A 17,112-nucleotide genomic window follows, 5' to 3' on the forward strand; every position below is an offset into this window, starting at 1 on the left:
GCTCGTGTCAACAATACACATTCAGCTGCTCCCCATGCTTCCTTCTGTTCTTATCTCATATTCCTCCCCATTTTCTTTGTCCACATTGTTCTGACTTTAAAATAAACATGCTTAGGGTAGGAAACTAGAACACGCCAACAGCTAACGCGAAGAGAGCTGTTTCCTCAGCGGTGAGACTTCCGTGAGGTGTGGATGTGGATGCCTAGCTTCCCAACATCAGTCAGGTCCTGTCTCCCCGAGGGAACTTGTCTTGGCGGACATTGCCCCTTGACCTGAAAACCAACTTCAGAGTAAGACAGTAACTATTGTGTCCGAAACCTGGGGCCCCTGAAAATGACTTCATTCTGGTAATCCCTCTAAATACTCCAACCCTAAGAGCTCAGGTAAACTGAAGTGTTTGGAGATTTCCAGTAGCTTCAGAGCCAGACCAAGCCCAAGCAGAGATGGTGGTTTTTTAATGAAGAAAAGCAATTGAATTTCAGCTAACCTGAATATTGGAGAGTAACCGTGAGTAATTTACTATAGTTGGACTCCTCAGTTAATCTCTAAAAATCTCCATGTTATAGCTACAAAACCAGCTAGTGATACACACACATACACATACATATACATAAAATAGTTGGGGCAACTATTGTAGGGAAATAGGAGAAAAGTTATCAGGATATCAAATTCAAGGGCGTATTTGAAAAGTGTGCAATGTGCGGAGAGCAATGAGAACGTTAAGGTGAAAGATTCTCTGGAGGCCAAACTCCCACAGCTGCTTAAAGATGAAGAGCAGAAGATTGGGGGAAGAGAAATGACAAGAAACAGAAAGAGAAACACGTGGCTAAGATGGGCGGGAGTTAAATCAAGAGAGAGAATGAATTTTTGTTATACTTTGGTGGAAACTTTGCATAAACAATAGTTAGCTGTCTCGAGATGGAAGATACAGCTAAAAGGAAACACGCTGTGCCTGAGCTCATAAATACTCCAATCACTGGGGAAGCCCCCGCCCCCATCGAAGGCCCAGGGTGCACAGGGCCTCAGGTTTCCCCCAACAAATGGTCTGCAGGTCCCTCTAAGCAGCATTCGCCCCTTCTACGAATCAACAGTTTCTCAGAAACAGCTGTTTCTGTGGGTTTTTCTCCATTTTTCTTTTTCTTTTCTTTTCTTTCTTTTTTTTTTTTGTTTTGCTTTGTTTCGTTTTGGGTTGTTTTGTTTTGTTTTTGATAAGGCAGAGTCTCACATAGCTCAGACTGAACTGGTGGTGTAGCTAACGATGCCCTTGCGGCTGAATCTCCCTGCATCCATCCACACCCTTGGATTACAAGCCTAGTATGTGTGATGCTTGGGACTGAACCCAGGGATTTGTGCGTGTGTGAAGCCAGTTGCTCTACCCACTGAGCCACACTCCCAGCTATTCTCCGTTCATCTTAACACGCCCCCTGCCTATCTGGCGTTGCACCCACCCACCTCCCACACTGAAGACGGGCCATGTCGAAACTATGGCCACGGGGTCTAAAGCGAAGGGCCCCCAGTTTGTTCTTGGAAGGGCCGGAAATCTCCCCTTCATCGTCTAATCTCTTCACAACTTTATGACACTCCAAAGGCCAGCTCTGCCTTCTTGGCTTTCTTTGGTGATAAGGAAGATGAATGAAGCCAAAAGGCAGTGCTCCCCGGCGGCGAACACATTTCCAAGGGCTGCACTGTGAAGCAGGGGCCTTCAGATTGTATTCCCCATGCTTGAAGCTCCCCTTTCGGTCAGTCTGCAGAGTCCACTCCTCGCACAGTGAGTCCTCCTGGAACTTCCATTGCTCAAAAGGGGCACCGAGAAAGCAGGATAAATGGAGTCCCCTTGTGAAACGAGTCGTAGCAGGAAAGTGACAGGAATGGTTTTGCCGAGGATGAGGTCTTGAATGACATTTGTCTCGAAGATTTAAAGGACAAATGACGGGAACACAGGGTTGGAAAGGATACATGTTGTACAAGAGCACGCTTTGATCAGGGCCGGGAAGGAGAAAAGAGTGCTCAGAGAGGCCGTCGTGAAGGCAGAGCATTTGATCCGAACCTCGAGATACATAGAAACTTAGATATGCGGAGGCTGGAAGCATGGAGGAGGAGGGAGGGCCTTATGAACTCCTGCTACAGTACTCAACCTGGCACAGGGCTTTCTTCCCCGGCGAAGGGGCTGTATGCATACACCGGTGGTGAAGGGGAAGGAGAGGAGGGGACTAAACCCCAGAACAAGGATCCGTGCAAACATGTTGAATACGGAATCCTAGACAGGCTCCTGGGACAGAAAAAATAGAGTGGGTCCGAAGGAAGGAAGTGTGAATGAAGTACATAACATTCAGAGAGCAGCAAGCTGGCTCATCCCGTGAAGGTGCTCGCTGCTAACCCCAACGAATCGAGTTCAATCCCCACATCCCACAGAGTGGAAGCGATGAATCTATTCTTTCTAGTTGTTCTCTGTTACACACCCACACACACCCACACACCACTAAAGAAGTGCAATAAAATATTTTTAAGGCCGGGCGGCGGCGGTGGCGCACGCCTCTAATTCCAGCACTCGGGAGGCAGAGCCAGGTGGATCTCTGTGAGTTCGAGGCCAGCCTGGTCTAGAGAGTGAGTTCCAGGACAGGCTCCAAAACTCCACAGAGAAACCCTGTCTCAAAAAAAAAATTTTTTTTAAGATCTACTTTAATAGTAATCATTAAAAATATTAGTGCTGATCCATTAATAATGACTGGTGTGACATATTAAAATGGAAAATATCTAAGAGGGGAAACTGGACACAGGACAAGGAAGAGCTCTATGTAATTCCCTTGCAATTCTATGAGTCTGAACTATTTATTACAAAGAAAACGGTTTTGTTTTTTTTTTTTTAACATGGAAGTGCTCTGGTCTAAAACATTCTGCCAAGTCTCCTCCTGTTGAGCTCAGGGCAGTCTCCCCTAAGTGTTTATAGTTTCACCAACTGAAAAGAAAACAAGCCAATTGGAAAACATGTCCTCTACTTACACCCATTTGCCTGACTTCTTATGTGGCCCTTCGGGAGTCTCCCTGGTCTACCTCAGTTGGCTGTTTTTAATGACAGAGGAGACACAGAAGGGACACCTGTCTCCAAGATTGGTACCTTATTCCAGAGACTCTTCAAACTTACCCAGTCTGGATACTGATTCTTTGATAGTCAGCTCAGATGCCTCGAACGAGCTTCCTTCAAACATCTATGAAGGCCGAGGTGGGGGAAAGAAACACCTGTCTTCTCCAGTCTACTACTTGTCCATCACACTTGTCCTGTCAGCAGTGACAAATGATGTGACGCTGTGCTGTGCCCAACAGACTGGTGATCCCCCCACGCCATGACCACCGAGCTACTACTTCACTGTAGAGGAAGAGGCAAGCGTTCCACACTGAGGTTGGAGACAGAATGGAAGATGCTGGCTTGAAGCACAGATATTTTTTAAGTTCAGAATAATTTCCCAAATTGACATATTTTTCAGAGTCAGTCATCCAGACATCTTTTGTTTCACTACCATTTGCAGAGGAAACACAATGTTGATAGACTGATCCATGACAGATAGAGACAGGATAGATGACATAAGATAGATGCTAGATAGATAGATAGATAGATAGATAGATAGATAGATAGATGATAGATAGATAGATTGATAGACAATAGATAGATGATAGGTAGGTAGATAGATAGATAGATAGATAGATAGATAGATAGATAGATAGATATAGATGATAGGTAGATAGATAGATAGACGATAGATATAGATAGATAAATGCTTGATAGATAATAGATAGATAGATAGATGATAGATTGAAGATAGATGTAGATAGATAGATAGATGGTAGATAGACAGATAGATGATAGATAGAGAGGTAGATAGATGATAGATAGATAGATAGATAGATGACATAAGATAGACAGACAGACAGACAGATAGATGGATAGATAGAAAGACAGACAAATAGATGATCGATGAAATAAAGAAGGCAGATTGAAATGCACAAAGGAAGTTGAGAAAGGAAGAGAAGGGAGAAGGGAAGGAGGGAGAAAAGAAAGGGAAAAAGAAAAAAAGATTTTCTAAGGAGAAAAAATGATTTTTTTTTACTCTTGGAAACTTAAAATGCAAATAAGCTTAAAAATTCATTTCAGCAATTTTGCAATAAAGATCTTGTTTGCTTATTTGCTAAGAATGTCTCTGAGTGTATATCCCCAGGCCCAGGACAGGCCCAGTGCGGGCAACTACAGCAGGTGTGCATTCATGAGCACGGTAGCCATGTTGTATGGTAAGTCAGCAGTCTATAGCTATCTCCCTCCCTCCACCCCCGCTCTTCTGTTTTTTTCTGTTCTCTCTTCTCCAACGTTCTCTAAGCCTTAGAGGGAGTGATAGAGATGTCCTATCGAGGGCTGAGTCGTGAAACTAAATCAAAACAAACAGTGTGAAAATGAGAGACACGAGGAGAAGGGGAGGTTGACAAGGAGTGTGGGGAGGATGGGTGTGTGATCAGAATGCATTATATACATGTATGAAATTGCCCAAGAGTAAGTTTAATAAAAATAGTTTTAAAGGAATATATTTGATCTACTGCAATTTCCCATCGGTAATCCACCCACATAACTGTCTATACATACCTTCACATTACCAGTTATTTATCTGGCCCCAAGTGAATGTAGATGAATGAGCCCCATAGAAGAGCTGGCAGTCAAAAAGCTCCCAACACAAAGGTGAGCAGAAATAAGATGATGGAATACACTGGTCTGTGGACTTGAGGCTAAGGCAATATGAATAGGAATTATAAAATATAACTAATCCATTGTGGTTAGGAATAATTGAAGCCAGGATGAAATTAACATTTAAAAAAGTTATTTTTCTTTTAAAAACATTTTGGGGAACTGAAGAGAGTGTTTCCTGTTCTTCTAGGAGACCTGAGTTCAGTTTCCATCACCCATGTCAGGTAGCTAAGAATCACCTACAACTGCAGGACCAGGGATGCTGATGTCTTTTTCTGGATATCACAGGTACATGCACACAGGTACACACACACACACACACACACACACACACACACACACACACACACACACATCTTGAAAAACAGTCCTAAACTTTTTTTGTATTTGAATGTTCATATGTATGCATGTGCGTGTCCGCACATGACAACGTGTATTGAGATCAGAGGGCCATTTTCGGGAGTCCATTCTCTCCTACTGTGTGGGTCTCAGGGATCAAACTCAGGTCATTAGGCTCAGTGGCCAAGGCCATAACCCGCTGAGCCATCTCTAGGCCCAGATCACATTTTAATAGCATGACAATAATCACAAAACTGTCTTTAGGCAGTATAATGAAGTAAAAGGAATCCAAGGTGATAGAAAATAATGGGTGGAATTTTTGCAATAAAGAGAAACAAGGAAAACCTGAAGGGTTGTGACCAAGAAGTCTGATGGAGTCTTGAGGCTAAAGAACCCACCTACATCCTCAATCCTTTTATTAAGCTGAAATTTACCTCAGATACAGGTTGTTCACCCACTTTGGGGGCAGTAGATCCAGCCCCAGACTCCTAGACATGACCAAGAAGGAAACAACGTATTCATTTTTGACCCTTAGATCCAAACTAACTTTGTCGTATTTTTTCTTACCTATCAGATTGCAGTTCACTTTCACACCTCACAGGACACTCCCAGGGATCCTTTCAAGATGCATCAAAACCGCCATCCGGCCTGTCCTGAGTACATGCGGATGCCTTGATTTTTCTATTACTGCTTGGGGCCGTGTGCATATATGTTCACCACACACTGTCCCACAGGTTGCAAGATGAGCTATTTGCTTGACAGGAAAGGTCTGGAGCCAAAAAATGGGACTATCAGTAAATCCAAGTATTCCCATAGTAGGGATAAGATTTTACAGTTAAATAAGTTAGAAAAGTCAGGTGACTGACTCCTTTTTATTATTCAGTTTCTCAATTTCATAGCGGCAAACGGAGTAGGAGGCAATTATATTCCACTTGGATTTTCTTTATGGAGGGGGCGGGGATCTCCCCCACTCTAAAACACCTAAAAACAAGTTAAAACCATACCATTTCCTTTGGAAAGAAAAGACTTTTATGAACTGTGAGCATTCTCTCAAAGGAGCAAGAAACATGCTTTCAATCTTCTTACGAGGTTCCCAGACTTCCTCCATGCATCCAGATCACTGGATCCTGCTGAAATACACACATGTGCCCTCTCCTTGACCACAGCAGCTGCCAGTTCTAAAGTACAGGGAACAATGCGTTGGCTCATCCCTATCTCATGCCTAAAGACGGGAGTGTCTCTACTGTGGCAGTTTATATAGACAAGCTTAAAACATGCTCAATAAAATGACTTGTCCTCCAAACCACCTTGGGCTCTTCAAATTAAATCAAAAGACAAGATTGTTGTTCAAGACGTTTTTGGAAGTCTGAGTTAGGTTTTTGCCTTTACAAGAAAATTGGTCTCAATTGTAGGGGTCTAGTGTTTGGGGGTTACAGGCTGTTTCTTAGCTTAATCATTCGACAGAATATCATTTTTAGTTTGAGAAGATGGACTTCATTCTCCAGGGGCCTCTCACCAAGGAGGGGACTCAAAAGACTGTAAAGGCATCCTTTCCAGCCTCAGGGAGTTGGCTCCAGGACCCCCCACAGGTACTCAAACCCTCAACTGTAACAGAAAATGCTTCAGTGTTTGTGTATAACCTATGCGCATCTAAAGATGACGTACATTAAACCATATCTAGATTACTTACAATACCTACCGCAACGTAAGTTCTGTGAACGTAGTTATAGTTTATTGTTAATGGGAACTGACAAGGAAGAAGTCTCTGCATGTTTAACACAGACGCAATCCTGTTTGTGATGTATACATACGTGTTCATGTGTGTACAGATATGCTTATATATGGAGACCTGAAGTTGGCATGAGGTGTCTTTCTCAGTTCTTCTTTGCCATATTTTTCAAGACAGTCTCTCACTTAACCTGGAGTTCAACAATCTGGATAGACTGTTTGCCGGTAAACTCCAGGGATCCTGCCTCTGATGCTCCAGTATAAAGGAGCATTATCTATGCACCCAGAGTTTACGTGGGTACTGGAGCTCTAAACTCAGGTCCATGTTTGTACAACAAGTACTCTATTGTGTCGTCTCCTCAACCCTAGACACAAATTTAAAAGAAACAACTCTTTGAATACATGGTTGTTTGAATGCTGTTAGGATTGGAAACCCATGGCTCGATCTTGAAGACCACTGAATACGCGGGCATCCCTAACTTCTAACTACATGAGCAAACCTCCAGTATTTACCTGCGAGACATTTAACTTGTGTTACAAGTTTGAAATGAGTGGTTTAAAAAGAGAAAGCCCCCAAATAACCATGTTACTTTATAACTTCGTAGAAAATGGAACCACACACAGCTCTAGCCATTGCTGTCTGTTAAACCCACCCCAAAATGTGATCTTCTCAAAATCCACAGGAAAAGAATTTCGATACAGGAACTCCATTTTCGGTTTTCAATTTAAAAACTGTAATAAAGAATGTGCAGCAGAACTCTGTTACAAAATCACATTAATCAAAGAGGAAAACTGACCTCATCTAAAAGGATCGTTCTCTCAAGTACCAAAAAAAAAAAAAAATCCACTTACACATATAACCAAATGTTATTTAATATCTTAAAAAGTAACACAATCCAAAATGGATATTTCACACAACACTACATAAACAACATGAACACAATATTACCATATGGAGGGACTTTCAAATATAGACTTACAAAAATCCCTGTCCTTTTTTTCCTTTTAAGTTATTATACTAAGCATGACAAGGAATCATCATTTACAATATGGTACACGGACACGATAAAAACCATGTTACAAATGTGCTGTTAGAAATCAGGAACATTAGGGAAGACGTTTCATGAACTGCAGTTATTTCATATGAAATACTATACAATATAAACAGAACATCCATCTTGGATGACCTTTACAGCAACCAGAGACCAAGTCATTTAAAGGTTTTTTTTTTTTTTTTCAGTGCAAAAACATTTTATTCAAGGCAGTCTTGGCTGCAAAACCCCTTCCTAACATACAGTGATTCCCACTTGCACTTCTTAGTTCATTGACCCCTAATGTAATAGTCGCATTAAGTCACTCAGAGAAAGACACCTGCAGAATCGTGATTCCCTCAAAACGTGGATGCCCAAATTGAATTCTTTTGCAGATAGTGGTACTGATGTCCCTGCTCTAAGCACTTTGAATCTGTAGCTGTTGATGCTTACATGAAGGTGACCCTAGGGCAGTTTTACTCCTAACTGGCACACGTGCACAATACTGCACAGTATCCTGTCCTTCCAATGTGGAAACAGTGGTGGTGTAGGTATCTAGGCGGGGGAGGGCAAGGAAGCAGAGAGGGTGGCCCTCAGAGGAGAGGAAGAGTGTTCTATATGATGCATGTCCTGGAGCTGTAGAGGACCGGGATTGGAGGAGAGCTCGGGTCTCAGATTTGATACCTCTTTTAGGCGAGAGCAAGGGAGTGGAGGTACCAAGATCAGCCTTTGGACAGGGAGGTAGGCGGCCGTACGAGGTCCAGCCAAGCTCTAACCTGCCATTTGGGGCCTTTCTAGAGCCACTGATGCCTCACTTGGACACACCCTTTTCCTCAGTCACAGGAGGGCGTGTTCACAGGCGAAGCTAACAAGGAGCAAAGGCCTCTTACTGTCCGTAATACAATCACCAGAAGGCTTAGTTCCCCTCGAGCTTTTTCGAAGTTTAAATATTCTGCAAGTCATCAACTGTTAAGTCAATGAACAGCAGTAAAGACACAGGAGTGTGTGTCAGAGAAAGCCATTACGGGGGAGCCCTTCTGCGTCGCTGATGCAAGGCAAGGGAAGGGGACAGATGCCAATCAGAGAGAAGCCAGTGCCTTTTACAAACACATGAGATTTAATAACGAAATGTCTCATATGTATAATTTATGAAATGCATCCTAGAGAAAACTCCATGGGAAAATATCAGTTGTATCATTAATACTATAACACCTCCTTAGAGAGATGCAGTGACAGCTGGTTTGTTTATATTTCTTGGCAAAGCTCAGATAAGAGCAACCCCTTCCCTACTATATTTAACTAACCCGAAGAAAAACAATGCCTCCCATGGCTTTTGCATTCATTTTTCTTGTTTCTAGCTTCCCCAAGCCTTAAACACGGACCCAGGAGTCCCTCGCTCACAGGACATTGTTGGATGGCTTTGACAATGGGTGGGATGTTACTGGGTGGGTAAGGAAGATTCAATCACTTCTGCTTGGGTCCACTGTGGTCTGACAGTGCTGGTTGGATCTGGGACTGGCCTGTGGGAATGGAGAAAGCAGGTTTCAAAGACCTTCTGTCTCTTAATTTGAGAAACACTTGGAACTGGACCAGCTTCCCAGATCTTAGGAAGCAGGGCTTGATATACTGTAGCAAATGTTACTCAGTTGAGCACTGTGAAGAGTGCTTAGAAAGATTTTAAAGGAAAACAAAACAAAACAAAAAACTGTTTCAGCACCTTCCACTGCCTGGAGCAGCCAATGTTCCTGATGATGGGGTTTACAAGAATTACAGAAAACCAATAAGAAATTGTAAACAGGGGTGGATGTCTGGATGGGCCTTGAATGGCAATGGCCTTGGTATGGATTTGCTCATCTCCCACTTCATAACCAATACCAGCAATGTGTGCTGATGTGTTGAGATTCCAAACAGCCATAACTCTTGGAATGAAAATGGACAAGGTGTCGAGCTGAACTTGTTGTCTTTATTAGCACACATCAGAAAAATAGCATTGTAGTGATTTCTCATGATGGCCTATCAAACAGATAGAAAATAGGTCATTGATAGCTGCCGCTGTGTTTCTGGGTGATCTTGAATCACTCCGTTTGTTTGCCCCTGTCAAGCATGGGTATTACACACAGGACCTGCTCTGGAATTGTACAATCTAATGCTTCGGAAGCACTTTGAGATCCCCGATGAGCTGCATAACATTACCAGTTGTTGGATGTTAGCGTAAGCTCAGAATGCTACCCCTTCCAAATGGTAAGACATTTCTCAAAGATGATCGCTACGGTTTTGTGAGAATTATGCCTTTCATTCAAGTTACAAACTTGATCTTCAAGTACACTTTGTGGTGACCAGTGGTAAATTCTGGATGGAACTTTACAAAGCTGTGTCAACCTAAAGAAGAAATTATGCTTTCCTATGGACCACCGTTCTTGTCTTGTGGTGGCCACAATAGAATTTAAATGTGCATCTTAACAATATTGATTGAGTTTTGAAAAGGAGACATGTAGGAACATCTGGTGTTCAAATCACTGCTCCTTCAGATTCCCTTTTGATTTATATTTCCTGAATTGGATTCTTCAACACCAAAGACACAGGCATTTATTATCTCCTTCCAGCTCTTCTATTTGTCTTCTCTATTGAGTGCACATACAACCCTTTTCACATACTCATTAAGGTCTCCTGAGATGTGCACAATGTATCAAATGGTATACACATTCTTTAACAGACATCTCAGAATGTGTGGCACAGCTCTTTTAATAAAAAGGAAGTTTGGGCTCCATAGGGTAGCATATGATAAAGGCAGGGAGGCCCAAAGTGCTTCCAGTTGGCAGTCCGAATTTCTCACATGTATTTTGTTACTGAAAAAAAAACCTAGCAACCCAATCCAATTCTTGTAGGAATTAATAATGTCCCAAATGTTTACCAAGTGGCTCTTTGCCAAAAGGACCTTTCTTTTTTTTTATTTTTTTTTCTTGTAGCGGGAATGGAAGAGTGGGGAAGATAATAATTTTAAAGCATTCATTCACTTGTAACAAATCAAATGAGCTTTCATGGGGGAGAAAGGAGAGAGAAAGAGGACAACAGGTTTACAATCGAAAGCCAAAGAATGTTGTGAATGAAAAACTGGGGCAGGGAGAAAGTCATGAGTCCAATGGACAAGTCACCGACACACACGGAATGCCATGGCCTACTGCTGAAGCATGTTTTCAACATTGCTTTTCTGAAGAACACACTTGAACACACTGCTGCCATTTCATCAAATTCATGGAGGTAGTTATATGTAAAAATAAAAATTACCATAAAATAATAGGCTGTATCATAATAATACATATATGTGTGCAAAATGCCGACAGATGTGTTGACCCTTTAGAGTTGAATGCCTCACGGAGATTCAACCAGATTCAGTTTTGTAAACCTTTCCATTGAGAAACACTAAGACTAGACATGCAGTCATGTAACACAAAGCTGTGGTTCCAGTGGAGAAGAGTATTGGCAAAGTCTGGGTAGGGCCTCAAGGCTGTGGGCATCAAGAGTCTCACCATCTGGATGAGATCATCTTAGACACATTGGACTTGTCATACCTATCATGTGCTCCCCACCACCAATGTCCCTCCGTTCAAGAATCCAGATTAGATTCAGACAAGAGTGTTTCTCCACAAACTACCTGTTTATGTGGTATATCATCCTTGAAGTCCATCATTCTGTGCTAATGGCTGCTGGCCTAAGGGAGATTCTTTTGTTTGGTTCTTTCTTAATCATGTACCCCATAGTGATTAGGCAAATAGCGTACACATTTTATTTGAATAATGTCTTCTGTAAACCTATTTCTTGTGAACTAGCAAAAATGCATGTTTCAAAGCTTCTCTTAACCATAATTATGTCCTTTCCTGCTCACACAGCACTAGGTTCCTTCAATGGCTATGTTCAGAGGGTCTATCAGAGACTAATGTATTGTTTTAATGGTCCTATTATCAGTGAACTGAGTATGCCAAAAATTTGAGAGCAGGTTTTTAGAAAAAAATTAGACAGACCAGATCCAGGAATTGTATGGTATACAGCTCCTCGAGCAAACGGACTATGTAGAATACCAGATACGTGGCTGCTCTTTCTGGACATAGTTAAGTAACGAGATAAAATGTTTTTGAGTAACTGAGGCATGCCTGGGAGGAAATAATATATAAGATTCAAACCCATTTGGCTTAAGTATTTCAATGATGTAGCAGCACACTGAGAACTGTGCTTAAGTTTCACTACAATAAGCACACAAAAGTAATTTACTATAGTAAAGTTGAGGAGCCCAGTTTGACCCAATGCAACTTCCAAACAGCAGGCGAAATGTGAGAGCATACACATTTCCAGCCACATCATATGACTGTGTTTCCTGAAATGCATTGCTAGTGATTAACCCTAACACAGAAAAAGAAAATCCCTCACAAATTTATGCTCATCACTGAAATCTTGGGTGATAGTTTTCCAGGACCTACAGATGTAGGAATCCTATGGTATACATCTTCATCTGTATATTCTTCTTTTGAAATGTGTCTTTCCTGTATGACTGAAGGGTGTTGGTTAGTGGTCCCCCTGCTGTGGAGCCTTTTGATACTGAGCGTGACATTGTAAACCAAAGTAGAGTGTGAAGAAATCATTTTAAAAGATGCTGAGTGAGTGACCACACAATCCACCTAAAACACGCCTCCCGAAATTGTTACAAAGTATCTGTAAACATTACTCTGGCATAGTTCATGTATGCATAATTGTTATTCTGATAAATTTTAGGGGAGTACAAATTAAGGATATACCATACCAGCAGAATGAGGACACTCTGCTGTTTATTATATGGGCCCATGTACATTTCTAATCAAAAATTACTTTAAAGGTTTTCTCTATAGATATCTTCCCAGGAATAAAAGGCCTGACGTTCAACTCTCCCTAAATTTGCTCTTTCCTACAACCACTAAAAATTATCTCCCACAGCCTAATTTAGGCATTCTATTTAAAACTACATAAAATAGATTTATGTCCCTTCCATTAGAAAGAATAACACCCTCAGGCCACATTCTTCATTTGTATCATAAAGAACATTTTGCTTCCAAACAAACTAATCACTGCATCTATTATAGTAAGATAGCTCGACCTAAGTGTCACAAGGAGGGAGTATCTTTCTTCAATATCCGATTCATCCCTCCCCAAAGTCCACACAATCTTCTCCATCACTCAGTGCTGTGCCCCAGCGAGACCGGATTTCCCTTCCTTTGTCCACTTCAAAGGCCAATATTCCTGTTTGTGATTATGGAAGGCTAAACAACTCAAGACAAGCATGGAGTGCACCGGAAAACAGAATCCTGAAAACAAACACTCTAAGGAATCCCATCGGAACCCTCTCTGACCCACTTCCATAGGCTCCTGCAGGAGCGTCATGAAGACTCACAGTGAAAAATGACTGGTTTTGAAAGGACTCACACACAAAGGGCTGGGGTCCCTTCTGCTCAGTTTGGCATTGATTTCTCTCACGATGGACACCCTTACATTTACATTTTGTTGTGACTTGGCTTTTTGGGGGGTGGGGTGGGGTGGGGGGAGCGTTGTCAAGGATTCCTTCCCTGGCCCCATTCCCCATAGGCTGGGAGCAACACACATCTGTGGCATTTCAAAATGGAATTGGCAACTGCATGACATTGAAAAATGCATGTTCCACTTACAGTGTTTAGACTTGCCTATGTGTGCTCAGATATAGTTAGTGAAGCAGAAGTATACATATCTCCCCTACTGCTATTCGGTTGCTACAGAGCCGTAAATGTGAAAAGCAATACTCTGAAATAAAGATTTTTTGTTTTTGCCCTAGCCTACTTTAGCAGCACAGCTCAAGTGACCCCCAAGCTGTGCTTGAGATGTTTGTCTTTGCAGAGATGTAAACATCAGTCCCAATTGTCGTAAACGTTGCTGTATCGAACAAGACAGAAGATCCGAGGCAGAAGGACAATCATACACTAGTAACAGAAGCTTGCAAGCAGTTGGAAGGTTTCTGTAATTTCTCAGCTTCATTGGTCGGGGGATCCGTACTTGCACGGAAGTTGAAGGTTGGACCAGCTCCGCCGTGGGCCGGACTCAAAGCAGGATTCTGACGGCGGTTGCTTTCAACAATGCTTGATGTGTTGGAAGCCAGGCTCTCCCGAGTGCTAAAAGAGTAAAAAGGGTTGGTTTTGGTTTTGCTTTGAACATAAACAATTATATATTGAGCCCAGGAGGAAGAGCCAATGACGGAGCTAATGTATTTCCTCTGTTGGCTCACGATGTCGTATCATTTGCATCTCCACTGATAATCTGCATGTGCTCTTCCAGCCCGGACTCTGGGAAGCACATAAGACATGAACTGCAGCTCACCCAGTCAAGGGTTTCTGACTACCAAATGTATGGCTTCCCCTACTCTTTCCTTTCCAGAAAATGTCTTCAAAGTGTAATGTGACAGATGACCATCACACTGGCTTTAACAATGAGTACTCATACCTGTGTGATGGTTTCGCCAAAGGTCGAGAATTCACAGACATCATGGTTCTCGAATAAACTCCAGAACTGTACTGAAAGGTTCCATTCTTTTGGTGCTTTTGATTAGATGTTAATGGGGTGGTGGATGGACGTCAAACATGCCACTAGCTGACTTCGTCACACGAATGGGAATGAAATTATTTGTAAATACTTTACACCTCTGTCTCTATTTGAACACTTCAGTTAAAACACAATATATGGTCAGATAAAGAAGATCGCCCCCCCCCCAACACTTATCTGTGAAGCTGCAGTTCATTCCTGTCTCCCCTTGGTAGAAATATTTTCATTTCTTAAGGATGAGGTGACTTTAAAACTTCATTACTTCTGTTTACATTTTCCAAGTCTGAAAGACTTGAATCTATGTCACCGCTAAAAGAGATTTTAAAACATCTGTGTCTGAAAAGTTCAGGACAGCAGTAGAAATAAGATCCCTCAGCAAACTGAGAGGGAGGGAAAAGGCTCCACATTCCAAGTCCCCAAAGTGACTCTCAGAAATTGACCCACTTACACAGAGCAGAGAAACCGGAATCATTCTCAGAACACCTACCCCACTGGGTAGATTCAAAGTTCAGTTGGTCTCTATACCCCGAGTCTAAGCCAAACCTAGCTATCACGTCAACAACCACAGCCAAGACGCCATCTCCCCCCTTAGCAGCCAATCCCAACAGGGTATCTAACTCTGATCCCTTAGCGACTTGAGTCTTCATCATCAGGAAGCCAAGAATTAAAGGTTTAAAAGGCAGTATATTCATTGACTATCAAACAAACAAACAAGCAACAGTAACAAAAACCCCAGTACTCTTTCTGATTATAGAGGATTAATGCACTTTAAGGGGTAAACCAAGTTTTTCCATCAAGCTTCTGGTTAGATGAGCACATCTAAAGAATATGCCAAAATGCCACTAAGGATAGAAAACACCCCACTTACCTACTTACCTGCCTGACCTCTTTCCCCAGAAAACCCATCAGTTTTCCAGAGCCGTCATTGAGGTGAGGGGTCAGAGGAGGATGAAGGGCAAAGAACATGTTGAATCCCAAAGGTTTTATGGCACATTCCATTCACTGCACTTCCAATCATGGCAGTAACTTTTAAAAAAATGATGTGTGTGTGTGTGTGTGTGTGTGTGTGTGTGTGTGTGTGTGTGTGTGTGTAGGGGGGGTGCTATGTGTGCAAACGTCAGAGGATAATTTGTGGGAGTCATTTCTGGTCTTCCCTAGTATGATCCTGAGGATCAACCTGAGATGTCAGGCTTGGTGGTGTCTTTTATACACTGAGCTATCTGGCACATGATAATAACTTTTAACAGCATCTAACTTCCTCATGAATATGGTGGAGAGAATTGTATTGTGATTTACCTACTTACAGAGTGACTGTGAAAAAGAAATAAACACTGATGCATCGGCACATTAAAAAGTTAGGACAGTGCTATTTCTACACCCATTGTACACTCAGTTAAATAACTACTGTAGATCAGCTTGGGAATCTAACTATCGCCAATGACATTTTTCTATGGGAAAATGAATTGTAAGGCCCAAAGAACCTATTTTTAAAATAGCTGTTGAGGGATCAGCTTAACATTTTTTGCTGTATTCCATATAGTGTACTTGGAACTAGAAACATAAAGCACTCTAACATGACCCATTAGTTAAGACATGTCTTTGGAATACACCTTTGGCCTCCTTTGAGCTATGTCTAATGCATTCACAGGGATAAATATGCACAGTATTCCAGTTTCTGCAAAGAATGTATTTCATTCCGGTTGTAATCATGAACAGAATTTAGGACAGTCATACGGAGGGATCAGGATATACTAATAACAGAGATGGCTTTTTAGTAGTAAAATACTTCTCATATTTAATTTTGAAAAGAAAGCAAATGGAACACAACCTTTGAAATGAGCTACTGAGGCAGGAGTGGTGGTGCATACCTTTAATCCCAGCACTCGGGAGGCAGAAGCAGGTGGATCTCTGTGAGTTCGAGGCCAGTCTGGTCTACATAGTGAGTTCCAGGACAGTCAGAACTATGTAGAGAGATCATGTCTCAAAAAAAAAAAAGGAGAGAGAGAGAGCTATTTAGGACTTCCTAGGTGGAGAGATTCACTAAGTGCTTCTGCTCTCCATCCTCTCTCCAGTACATAGCTTTCCAGAGGAGCACAGGCCCAGGGTAGCACATAGTCTCTCTCAAAGTTGTGTATATGTTTGCTCAGCCAGTTTGGGGTCTCACATTTGAAACAATGACCTTTTCACTTCAACACTTTTCAGTTTCAATAAGACTTCTCACAGCACAGTTCAAGTGTCTATCCTTTGTGGGTATTTTTGTTTGTTTGTTTGCTTGTTTTTTTAATATTCTTTAGTTCCAAAAAATGGGACTGAAAACATGGCTAAACATGATATCCAGGTAAGCACTAAAACCTTCCAATGTAGAGAAAAATCATTTGTCTTGGCAGAATCATAATTGCTTAATGAACTGTTTTGAGGGAAGGGTCCCATAAACAGCCTACTCAGCAATGGCACAACATCTCCATGATAGTGTTAGTTCACCGGAATGCCACTCAAGTTGAAAACTCTGGAAGTCCGATATTCTCTTTTGTTCTCTCTCATGCACAGAAAGGCAGCTTGGTGAAGATACTAAATTATATAGAAAGTAAGTCTGTCACCACGCCTCTGACCAAAGGATCTTTATCAAACAGTAAAATCGGGAATTCTCGAATGGGTTTCCTGCCTGAAAAGTTTGGGAGATCTACATGTTTCCGAAAA

At 41.9% G+C, this 17,112-nt stretch overlaps 1 protein-coding gene across 6 annotated transcripts in view; it reads right to left on the reverse strand.

Moving 5' to 3' along the window:
* Positions 1–7,648: 7,648 nt before the first annotated feature.
* The window catches only part of Stox2 (storkhead box 2), a 234,588-nt gene continuing 225,124 nt past the window's right edge, over positions 7,649–17,112 (reverse strand). For all 6 annotated transcript variants that reach the window (XM_052752254.1, XM_052752259.1, XM_052752255.1 and 3 more), the window contains one exon: positions 7,649–13,988. In XM_052752254.1, the coding sequence (XP_052608214.1) occupies positions 13,793–13,988 (196 nt within the window). In that variant the 3' untranslated portion in view covers positions 7,649–13,792. The remainder of the gene's footprint in view (positions 13,989–17,112) is intronic.

Source organism: Peromyscus californicus, unplaced genomic scaffold (genome assembly GCF_007827085.1).
Source record: "Peromyscus californicus insignis strain IS unplaced genomic scaffold, ASM782708v3 Scaffold_23__1_contigs__length_62951481, whole genome shotgun sequence".
Taxonomy (NCBI): Eukaryota; Metazoa; Chordata; class Mammalia; order Rodentia; family Cricetidae; genus Peromyscus; species Peromyscus californicus.